The sequence below is a fragment of the Artemia franciscana genome, chromosome 8 (genome assembly GCF_032884065.1).
Source record: "Artemia franciscana chromosome 8, ASM3288406v1, whole genome shotgun sequence".
In the NCBI taxonomy this organism is placed as follows: domain Eukaryota; kingdom Metazoa; phylum Arthropoda; class Branchiopoda; order Anostraca; family Artemiidae; genus Artemia; species Artemia franciscana.
Genome location: NC_088870.1, coordinates 47,873,717 through 47,885,873, shown reverse-complemented (window position 1 = coordinate 47,885,873; position 12,157 = coordinate 47,873,717). Strand labels below are relative to the sequence as shown.

At 35.1% G+C, this 12,157-nt stretch overlaps 1 protein-coding gene across 1 annotated transcript; it reads right to left on the bottom strand.

Annotated features, from left to right (window-relative positions):
• Nucleotides 1–3,253: 3,253 nt before the first annotated feature.
• LOC136030706 (smad nuclear-interacting protein 1-like) lies at nt 3,254–5,912 on the bottom strand. The gene is made up of 3 exons (XM_065709777.1): nt 5,820–5,912; nt 4,025–4,129; nt 3,254–3,965 (listed from the first exon to the last, which is right to left on the bottom strand). Exons 1-3 carry the CDS (start codon nt 5,910–5,912, stop codon nt 3,363–3,365), a joined length of 801 nt encoding a protein of 266 aa, XP_065565849.1. The 3' UTR covers nt 3,254–3,362.
• Between the last annotated feature and the right edge of the window lie 6,245 nt (nt 5,913–12,157).

Genomic DNA, 12,157 nt, shown 5'->3' with positions numbered 1-12,157 from the left:
ATACTGAATTGAAGCCACTGCATTCAGCTAGGGGTTATAATACACACTTTTTTTTCACATTGGAATCCTTTAAAGAAAGAAATCCTGCTTTCTGTGAAGTACAAAAATATATTTTTTAACATAATTTTGTTGGGAATGACATAATAAACGTGGTTAGGCGATGAAAAAAACTCCAAGTTTTTAACCTTAATTATTTGTCAATTAATTTAGTTGTTGACAACAGGCATGCTGGTTCTAGCAATGGTGGACATAGTATTTTATACTTTGTAATGAATTTGTAAAAACTTAAGGTTCATTATTTTATCTTTCTTTGGGTTTAAATTTCACTCTTGCATTGTGGATTGAAAAAAATTGACCTTGCATTTGGTTTCTTTGTAATGGGAGAGAAATATAAACCAGCCTCATCTGATTTTTCGTAATATTTTATCCACCTTTTTATGGCTTGTATAGAGAAATCAACCAATAACACCACTGGGACTAAACAGCTGATAACAGCATCAAGGTATTTTAACCCAAATTCGCTTCTTTTTCTCAGTTGCAAATGTATTCCTTATTTTGCCAATTTCACTATTTTTATGCTTTCTTATGACCACCTCAATTGCCACACAATGCGACCATACTTTTTGTTTAACCCCAAGGGAATGATCAAAAAGTAAGATTTTCATCAAAATACTGTATAGAAATCTTACTAGACTAATTGTTTTGATGAATTGTTTGACTTCTCAGACATGGATATCAGCCAGTGAGCTGTGGCATGTATCAGTCATGTGGCTGTTGTCACGATCAGGACCAAGTAATTTCTAAAATTTTCAAAGAAAGTGTTTTTTTTTTCTTCGAAAGAGAATATGTGTATATGACATGAAATTAAAATTAGTAAAAATGGTCTCATCAGTCCTAAGTCCTAATGGTCGGTGACAAACCAGCTGAAATTGTTGAGGAATTTATATACCTTGGCTCTATCCTCTCAAATGACGAATCAATCCTCAAAGATCTAATGCACCGAATTGCCAAAGCTTTAGCAGTAGTAAGATGACTAAGTGCCCTTTGGAGGAAACCTTCTATCAGCCATAGGACCAAAATGCCCATATACAATGCTTCGGTGGCATCCGTGATTCTTTACGGAGCCGAAACGTGGCCAGCCACTCAGTCACTGCTTAGCATCGTAAAAATAGCCAAAACAAAATATCTTCATCGCATTGAAGGACTACGCTGGCACGATTTTGTTACCAACGAGAACCTCCTGGCGTTAACTGCTCAAATGCTCTTCTTAGTCCAAGTCACCCAACAAACACTACGCTGGTATGGATATCTCCTTGCAAGCCCCCCGACACTCCCGTACGAACGATTTTTGACTTTGATCTCCTAATGTACGGCGGGAAACGCCCAAGAGGTCGTCCCCCAACCAGATGAAAGGACACGACAGGTGCCTTCTTAACCATGGCAAATATTCAGGAGGACTTCCACATCTTTGCAAGAGACCGGTCTAAATGGAGGCGCCACGTAACATCACTCTCGACGCTAGAAGCATTTCGGCAGGAGCGTTAAGTCAAGTAAGTCAAGGTCTCCTCAGTTCTACAAGAAAAATTGTTTCAAATCTGATATAATTTTCTGTCTTAAAACAGTTGATGATAAAGTTTGTCTCAAAGACTATGGGTAGTTTATATGAGTAAAAATTGGTGCTACTGTAGACAAAAAAAAAGGTCGATGCCATCTTGCGATTTGCAATACTTGGCATTTTTTTCTAAAAATTAGAGTAATTGCTGTAATTCGTAAAATAAAGATAGTACTAAGTGTCTGATCTCAGGTCCTAACATGAAATAGAAAACTTGAAAAATTATCAAGTATTGTCAAACGCTAAATGCTATTGACACTTTCTTTGTCGGCACTAGCGGTGGTTTTCACTTTTACAAGTTATTCATATGTTTCGGTTTGTCTGATAGAAAATAAAGAGTGAAACTAAAACTTAAAATAATCATTTTGCCCGAAAAAATTCAAAATTAACCAAAAGAACGACACCTAATATAGGCAGAAAGAGTCATTTAGAAATTAAATAACAAGTGACATTAAACTTAAAACGAACAGAAATTACTCCGTATATGAAATGGGTTGTCCCCTCCTCAACACCTCACTCTTTACGCTAAAGTTTGACTCTTTGCCACAATTTTACTTTTTAAAACAATTAAAAGCTTTAGTGTAAAAGGCGAGGCGTTGAGGAGGGGACAACCCATTTCATATACGGAGTAATTTCTGTTCGTTTTATGTTTTAATGTCGCTCCTTACTTACAGTTAAAAAAACTAGTTTTCTTATATTTAATTTCTGAACGTTTTTGAATTAATGCATGTTTGATTTTGGCCCTCCACACATAAATTATTAAAATGAAATTTGTATATTAATTTCTTTTTGGCTAAATGGCTTTTTCTTAGTTTTGATCAGACGATTTTGAGAAATAAGGGGTGGGGAAGGAGGCCTAGTTACCCTCCAATTTTTCGGTTACATAAAAAGGCTCAATAACTTTTAATTTTTAACGAACGTTTCTATTAGTAAAAAATATACGAAACTTAAGAATTAACTTAAGTAACAAACTTTTATATTCTTACATTTTTATTATATATATAAGGGGGTTTATACCGTCGTTAATGCCTCACTCTTTACACTAAATCGTAAGTTTTGTCTCAATTCTTTAAGAATGACCCCTGAATCAGAAAGGCCGAAGAGTAAATAGTTGAAATTACTAAAAATACTTTAGCATAAAAAGCGAGGTATTCATCTCCTCCTAAATACCTCGCTCTTTATGCTAAAGTATTTTTAGAACCCCTCATATGCGTAATAATCTCTGTGCGTTTTAAGTTTCAATGCTACTCCTTACTGTGGAGTAAGGAGTAGGGAGTAGGAGTAGTGGAGTTACTGTGGAGGGTGTGCCACATTTTCTGCATTGTTTGAAAAATAATCAAAAATTAAATAAAAAATAATTTATTTTCAGCTGAAGGTTAGGAGCAACATTAAATTTCGAAACCAACAGAAGTTCTTCTAATATGAATATGAAGAAAATATAGCTCCCCTCCTCGATTTCGCTTGTTTTGCGTTTTACTGTTGCTGCTTCCTCTCAGTTGAAATTTTTTTTTTTTGAATTTAATCAACTGAGGCAAAGATACAGTGATTTCAGACTAAAGCATATTTTAAACATTCCAAGACTTGAGTGAAATGACCTCTTAGTATCAGAAGCCGAAGTTTCTGAAAAGCAGTAAACAAAAATTAACAAGAACTTAACAATGTAATTCAATTTTCAAAAATAGAAATAAAAATGTATATATACAGAATCAAGATATAAACTAAATTATTTTTAAATCTGATTTAAAAAGACTCAGTCTTCTTGGTAATCATCATCAAGAATGTCATCTTTGCTTTCATCATGAAGCAGAACATATTCTCTAGAACTAAGGCCAAATTTAAGCACATCTTTTTCTCGTAATTCAACATATCTTTGAGGTTCAATTGGCTTATTATTCACGAAAGTTTCATTGGAAGAGCCCAAATCAATAATATATGGCCTTACGGCTCTTGCCCGTCGCCCATCAGCCTTTTCATAAGGGACGAGACGGTAATGTAAGGCGGCATGCTGTTTTGAACAGGAGGGATGGTCTACTGCGAGGTCACATACTTTTCTGTCCCGGCCAATTAAATAAGCAATTTGTCTATGCATATAAAGAGTTGGCATATTTTCATTATCTTTAAACACATAAAATCTCCAGCGTTTTTTTGGAATACGGGCTTCGGGGGGCTCACTATATCTAATGACTACACCACGAAAGGTATTCGTCTCTTCTGCAAGTTTACCAGAAAGAGCAAAATTAGGTTTTTCCTTTTCTTTTGCCGCTTTTTTCTTATCATTCTTTCTTTCGTATTCTTGAGCTTCATTTCCACTATCCCATTTTGTACGTTCAAGACTTAAAGGCTCTTTTTTATACTAATGCTGCTTTGTATGTCTTGTTGTCTTTCATGACTTCGCCTACTAGAGGGTCTTACGCTATTTCTATCGTATTTACGGTCACCTCTTTCATGTTCCATTTTTCCTCTTTGCTTCTTCTCGACAAGAGATACGACACTTTCTTTCTTCTTTTTTGTATGTTTCTAAAAAAAATAATGGTTAACTAGAAAAAAGGAGAATAAAATACAGAATGTACTATATTGATCATAACTCAGAAATAACCAGAGTTCGATCTCGATTCTTTTAAATTTGTCACACTATGTGTAAAAGATGTTTCTAATAAAATTATAATGCCCAAGCCAAACGATAGTTGACTAACCGATAAAAAAAAAAATTGTGGATGATCTGGGTTTTCCCTTGATTCTAATGTCACACTTTTGTTCAAGAGGCGGAAAACTGAAAAGGCATGAATTGGCTTGAAAATTCTATATTAACCCTAATTTATTCTTAAGTATATTCTTCAAAAACTGTGTGTTTATATCTTTTGGTAGATTAACCATACATAAAGTTTCCCCCTTTTCTGATTGTGAAAAATCTACCTTTGATCTCCACTCTGATTGGTCAATCACACAGTCGTGCTTGAAAGTTGAACGTAGCCCAACTTACCAAACTACGCACAGGATATAATTATTGGCATTGTGGTCTGGAGTAGTCTGTTTTTATCCACAATTTTGACTAGACTATGGCTTGGGCACAACTTTCGGTAACAAGAGTTTTAGTAAGACTATATCCTTTCCTTGACTAACAAAGAAGAGTTCACTAGTAAAACAAAGTTCAATAGCAATTAAACGAAAGCCCCTGAGCGGGAAAACATGTATCGACACTCTATAAAGGCATAAGAACTTCCCCAAAAAATTTCTGACGAAGAAGATAAATGATATTACAAGACTGAGATATTTTTAGAAGATGAAAGGGTACCTTATAAGACATCTAGACGTATGTTGATAGATTGGATGGCTCATACTGTAAATGACTTTTAAATAGTGCGTGTTTCTAGTTTAAAATTATGCTAACAGAAAATTGTAAAATATTAAGTAAAAACACCTCAAATAAATTAAAAAAGATATGAGGAGAAATACGAAATGTGGCAGAGAAGTAATGAGATTGGCGACATTGCAAGCGATCTGGCAACCTTGCGCTGTTATCCTACAGAGAGCAAGCGAAACACAACCTTTCCATGGTTTAGTTCGAGTTTTTACTCCGCCTGTTAACTATGTGAATTTTGAGACTGCGATTAGCGAAGTTGTGTTTCGTGGTGCGTCGCGCAAAACGGAACATTGGAATTTGGAGTAACGTTGTGCCTGGAGAATCACCAACGGTAACGTTAATAAAGTTAAAACAGTCATATGGGAATCATTCTTCCTCCCAAGCTCAAGTTTTCCGCTGGGATAAAATATTTTTGGAAGGTGGAGAAAATGTTGAATATGAACAACGTTTAGGTGGGCCTTCAACTTCGACTTAGGACGACAACATTGAACGTGTCCTAGTTCCTGTGAGATCAGATTTTCGTTTAACAGTGAAAATGTTGAGTGTGCAATTACTTCCAACGGATTTATGATTATTTTTTATAAAGACATCCTTCAAAGGCTCATGGGATCCAGTTGAATGGAAGCTTTGTACAATCCTGTTCCCATCTTGGTCTCAATATGGTTTTCCACACTTTATCAACAAGAGTCGAAATCCTGCACAGGAATCTCAAGCCTATTACCTCCGACTGATTATGTATTCATGCCTGCAAAGATTATGCTACTTCGGGGAGGCCCAATTCATGAATTGCCAATTCATAATAGGTAACTTAGCTAGGAATAGGCTTTTAAGCTCGCCAAAACAAACCAAACCCAGAATAATTATCCATTCGTCCGAATCCAGTGCTACTGCTGTCACGTTTACTAGGCTATAATTTCCTCCAGGGGTGCCATTCCTCATAGTCACGTCCAGCGCTGTTAACGGTCGCAGCTTCGGTTAGAAAAACTCGTGAAAGTTCCACCCTGATGCCATTATGTGGCCACGCAAGCAGAATTTCCTGTCGGGGATAGGGATGGAGAAGTGAATTCATGACGGATCAGAGACCCCAAACCATCTCACGACGCCGGAACAGCTCCAATCTTTTATACCCATCCTAATCCTTGTTAGGGCATTCATAAAGATGATAGGTTGGCTGATATTGTGTTTTTTGCCCTCGGTCGAATAAAAAGCCACGAACAAAATATCACGCTTTACGCCATGAAGATGATAGGGTGCCAAAAATTGTGCTTTCTAGCCATCAGACAGAATTAATGGTCGAACAGTTTATGCCATAGAAGACAAAAGCTCACGCTTTACGTCATAAAGATGATAGGTTGTCGAAAATTGTGTTTTGAACAAAGGGGCTTCGGCACAAAAATGTTTTGCATCGATAGTCCATATATCGAAATTAACAATTGAACGAGAAGCCGGACGTTCAGGAAATTTACCGTAAAATAATTTAGTCAAGTTTTTTTTTTGCCATGGATTTTTCTGTCATTACCTAGACAGTCATGGGATTCATTTTTGTCCTAGTTAAATTATATTAAAAACTGCAAATTTACCCAATTATCTCACATCATGTACCAACTGTACCAACTGTCCTCCTCCGTCCCAATCTATCCAAAGTCTCTTTGTTTACACTCTCCCAGGAAGTTCGTGCCCTATTTGAGGACGACCCGTTTTTCGTTTTACCCTTGACGTTAGGCGAACAATCCCTGGGCAATCTGTCATCCTGCATCCGTAAAACGTCTCCTAGCCATTTCATCCTTTGTCTTATTATAGCCTTAGAAAGCTGGATTGAACCACATTTTTCATACAGCTTACTATTTGAGATTCAGTCAGTCAGTCGGGCACCCATAAAAATTTGTAGGCAATTTCTCTGGAAAACATCTAGCAACCCTTCTTCTGTTTTTGAAGTGCCCATGCCTCAAAACTGTACTTGACCGCTGCCATCACTTTAAGTTCCAATATTATAATCTTGGTTCGCAGACTCATCTTCAAAAACTGCAAACATGAGAAAATTTGCGTGATTTTCTAAAGAGGAGGCCTCCCTTCCAAAAAAAAGTAAATAACACCTCAATGAAAATCAAACCATCAGTTTCAGCATATTAGAGAACCACTAATTGTTTCAGGTCGCTACCTCCAAAAATGTAGGATTTTATATTTTGTGCCAGGAACAAAATCACAGATGTGTGTTGATTTTTTACTTTGCTGGGGGGGGGGCTCCTAGGGGTGATGGTTTTGAACCAATGGTCCAAGAAGATAGACACAGGTTTCGTTCAAATGGAAATTAACAAAGTTCCTGTAACGTATGAAATATCCGGTAATTACGCTTTTGGGGATTTCATCCATCCCCCTCCACAGCTCTCAGAACAATGATTGTAAGTTTGGCTATTAGTTTACTATTTACATATAGTATATGTTACTGAGAGGGTTGTTTGTTTGACTTTTACTTTCCAAAAAGATAAAGGGCATCCAGGTTGGTCTTTCAAAAAAGGTTGAGGGACGTGTTGAACTAAGTCAAAATATATTATTTGTATACGGGCTGTCAAAAGGGCGTAACTCAGGAATGACTGAGCATACTAAAAGATAATATTTGTACTCTGCTGCCTCCGCTACAACTTCTAAAAACATAGTGCTACATTAAAAATATTGAACAAAAATTTAAACTAAATCATAAGACTCTATATACATGCGCATTGTCGCAAAATAGCATCTGAAACTTGGATTTGAGCATTAAGGCCGTGATTAAGTGAACTTGAAAACATCGAGCTTCAAAATTGAAGTTAGGTTAGCCTTCTGTCTTTTAATTCTCTAGAGACCGTTGGTTGTCAAAACTTCAAATAGCACCAATTATCAAGTCTTGTGAGAGGTTTTGATAGACAGCTTCCTTTGGCGAGATAGCACTATATTTGGCTGCGTCTTGCAAAGCTTGGTTACCGACCAAGGGAGAAGAGAAAATGAGCAAAAGAGCACTATCATTCTCAAGTACAAAATGCCCATGTATATGAAACTGTGACGGTATGCATAGAGTGCATTTTTAAATTTATTTATTTTTCCACCTTTTTTCCCTAGGGATAGGCTATTTAAAATACCTCAATTGATTAGTTCACTAAACACCAGACTTAGTTGAAGGCTTTCTTCGAGGATTCTCAGAAAACCAAAGTTTTCTTACAAATTAAATTGAAAAAAAAAAAACTGAAAGTAAGGAGTGATATTAAAACTTAAAACGAACAGAAATTACTTATATGAAAGGGACTGCTTCCTCGTGAACGCCCCGCTCTTTACGCTAAAGTTTTAAAGTTACTGTTTTAAAAATAGAGTTAAGAGAAAGAGTTGGACTTTAGCGTGAAGAGCGGGGCGTTGATGAGGAAGCAGCCCTTTTCACATATGACGTAATTTCTGTTCGTTTTATGTTTAAATGTCGCTCCTTACTTTAAGTTAAAAAACACTTGTTTTTATTTAATTTAATTTTTGAACGTTTTTGATTCAATGCATGTTTTGATTTATGCTCTCCGCAGATGAATAATTAAAACGAAATTTGCCTATTTATTTTTTTTGGCTATATGGTTTTCTCATAGTTTTGATCGAACGATTTTGAGAAAAAAAAAGAAGCGGGGATGGAGGTCTAGTTGCCCTCCGAGTTTTGGTTACTTAAAAAGGCAAATAGAAGTTAATTTTTTTTATGAATGTTTTTATTAGTAAAATTATTAGAAAAAATAAATGTTATTAGTTAAAGATATACGCAACTTACAAATTATCTTACATAACGAGCTTCTGTATTCTCATATTTTTATTACATATATGAGGGGGTTCACCCCCTCGTCAGGAGGATCTTTCCTTGGAGGAATATGTCATGAGGGAAGAAAATTTCCATGAACGGAGTGCAGGATTTTCTAGCATTATCAAAAAAAAAAATGAAAAAAGTTTTTACAACTGGAAGTAAGGAGTAGCATTAAAACTTAAAACGAACGGAAATTATTACGCATATGAGGGGTTCACCTCCTCCTAATACCTAGCTCTTTACGCTAAAGTATTTTTAGTAATTTCAACTACTTATTCTACGACCTTTGTGATTCAGGGGTCATTCTTAAGGAATTGGGACAAAATTTAAGCTTTAGTGTAAAGAGCAAGGTACTGACAAGGGGGTAAGCCCCTTCATATACATAATAAAAATATACGAATACAGAAGTTCGTTACAAAAGCTAATTCGTAAGTTACGTATATCTTTTACTAATAAAAACGTTCGTAAAAAAATAAAAGTTCGAGTTGCTTTCCTAAGTAACCAAAAAATTAGAGGGCAACTCTTCCCCCCTCCTTTTTTCTCAAAATTTTTCGATCAAAACTATGAGAAAGCCATTTAGCAAAAAAAAAAAAAAATATGCAAATTTTGTTTTAATTATTCATCTGCGGGAAGCCAAAATCAAAACATGCATTAATTCAAAAACGTTCAAAAGTTAAACAAAAAACGAGTTTTTCGATATATATATATATATATATTCCTGGAATTTCACATAAGGACTCATTCGAACGGAAATTAAAAGTTTTAGTGCTCTTTTTTTTTTACCAAAGTCACTGGATCAAAACTTTGAGATAGCCATTTTATTTAGCATAGTCAAAATATCTAATAACCATTTCTTTGAGGACAACTTAATCCTCCAAAATCCTTGGTGGAAGGGCTAAAAATTATGATTTTTGCCCATTGTTTACACATGTTATTTTGTCATTGGTAATCATGCAGACGTTTTCCGGGGATTTTTTTGGTGGGGGCGGGGGGAGTCGGAGGAATAGGGTTACGTCGGATTCTTTTCCATGGTGGATTTTATCGTGAGAATTTTTCTATGAAGGGCAAAAAACACTTTTTCTATGAACAGCACAAAATAGATAAAAAACACGCGAATATGATTAACGAACGAAATTCTTGGAATCCTGCAAATTTGAAGATCTTATTCCCAAGTCTTTACGATTCAAAATTCTATGACTTTTAGGGGGTTTTTTCTCCTTTTTTGAAAAATAAGGCCAATTTTCGGAAGCTCTTCTTAACTTTTGATGGTAACACTAAACTTGATGAAACTTATATATTTAAAATCAGCATAAAATCCAAATTCTGTTGATCTATGTATTGATATTAAAATTCTGTTTTTGAGTGTTTTGGTTACTATTGAGCCTGTTAGCTCCTTAATATAGCTCGTTACTACGAATTGTTAGAAAAAAGGAAAATTGAAAATAGACTATGTCAACTTTTCTTTGTCAACTCTATAGCATGTTTTTCTTTTTGTAGTATGTGCACCTTTTCTGCGTTTTTGACCTGGCCTTTGCCAATTCTTTCATCTGGAATAATCGTTCCACCCTTGTCCTTATCCCTTGAAAATCTTCTACCTTTTTTGCCTCTTTATTTCTGATTTTAAATTTTTAGCTAAAAGAAAAGTTTTCTTTTCGTTATTCAGAATATAGACTGCGATTGCTGCTTATCAGTGTTAGTTTCAAAAACTGGAATATTCAAAATTTGTCTAAAAGTATTTTAACAACTCATGTCCTGCTTAATCTTTTCTGTAAGATTGAGAGGTAGCAAAGGCTTGTAAAAATCAAAACTGTGGCAGGTTGCCTTGCTATAGCCATTGCAGCCATTATCTAATGGTAATGGTAACGGTAAAAAAAAATCAGTCATTACCTAACGCAAAAAGCAAAAGAATGTATAGAAATTCAAGTACTATGTTATAGACAACCCCTTCATTTTATGGTTTTCAATATGATCTATAGGAATGAAAGGTTATTACAGCCTGTCAAACAGAGCAATTTCTTAGACATTGACATGGATTCACTAATATCGTACCTTTGGAGGAGGGTGCCAGATGCTGCAAACTTCTAAGATCAGGCTCAAAAACATTAGTTTATTGTACCTGTATAAATGCGTTTTTTATGGGTAAATGTCGGAGTCTCAGTTGATTAAATTAAAAAAAAAAATATTTCAACTGAGAAGAAGCAGGAACAGTCAAACACAAAACAAACAAAATCAAGGAGAGGAGCTGTTTCTTCATATTCATATTAGAAGAACTTCTGTTGGTTTCGAAATTTAATGTTACTCCTAACTTTCAGCTGAAAATAATTTGCTTTTTATTTATTTTTTGATTATTTTTCAAACAATGCAGGAAAATGTGGCACGCCCTCCATGCAAAAAATTTCCTAACCTCACGGTAAACTCCTCTGTGAAAATTTCGATCACCACAAAATAAGATCTCTAACCCCAACCCCACATAAAATTTCATCCAAACAATTTACTCCTTTCTGAAATTCCCCTTACGTAAAATTTCTTGCGAGAGATTCACACTAAAAAAGATATTTTCCTAACAAACTTGATTTGTTACATTTCTAATCGTTTTTAGGTCACTCCAGAAATCCCCATTCCGTGATTTTTTTTTCTTGAAACTGAAACCTGCTGAAAATTTCACTGAGCTATTCGACCCCCCTCCAATATATCCACATGGAAAACTGAGTTAGTAGAGGTCCTTTCGAGTCCTCTCCCATTTTAAAATGCATACTTGTATTTTTACAGAGAAGATTATATTCATGTTTGACAGCAGACAAATATACAAAACAGAAATCTAACCTTAGAAGTCCAGGATACTTTTCCACTTCAAGAACAAACCATAACTAATTCCTTTTCAATCACTTACTGACCAACTCTTTGAACGGTCGTTGCATTTTTTCCCTTATCACCGAATAATTATGATCCCAAAATTTCATTAATATTTATAAAGATTCATAATTAGAACAATTGTGTATATTATTATCCTAATAATCATAAGGCAGCGATTTATTCAAAGTAACCAATTAAGAAGAAGACAAATGACATTTTTTGTGCACTCAAAACATACGTGAAAACGAAATAATTTTAAACTTTTTGTATTGGTGAGACGGAAAAGAGAATCTTTAAGAAAAAAAACTTACTAATTATGCAAAATTCTTAGATTTGCGGAAAAATTACCGAAAATGGTAAGATGTTTTGAATAAAGTATTAGTGCAATGCCCCCTCAATGTGTCCCTGCTGCTGGTGGATTGAGCTCTACGAATTCGGGCAAAGACCAAAAGTGCTAAAACTTGGAAATTATCTTTGAAACGAAGAAAACTAAATGACCTGAGCCAATAAAATCATGACTATAAAGGAG

Excerpts from the sequence above, each read along its gene's own strand:
- LOC136030706 (XM_065709777.1), bottom strand. The coding sequence starts at position 5,912 with ATGAGGAATGGCACCCCTGGAGGAAATTATAGCCTAGTAAACGTGACA. Across the intron at positions 4,130-5,819 it reads GGATAATTATTCTGGGTTTG|AAACATACAAAAAAGAAGAA; the intron begins GTTTGTTTTGGC and ends TATTTTTTTTAG. Across the intron at positions 3,966-4,024 it reads GTAAATACGATAGAAATAGC|TATAAAAAAGAGCCTTTAAG; the intron begins GTAAGACCCTCT and ends AAGCAGCATTAG.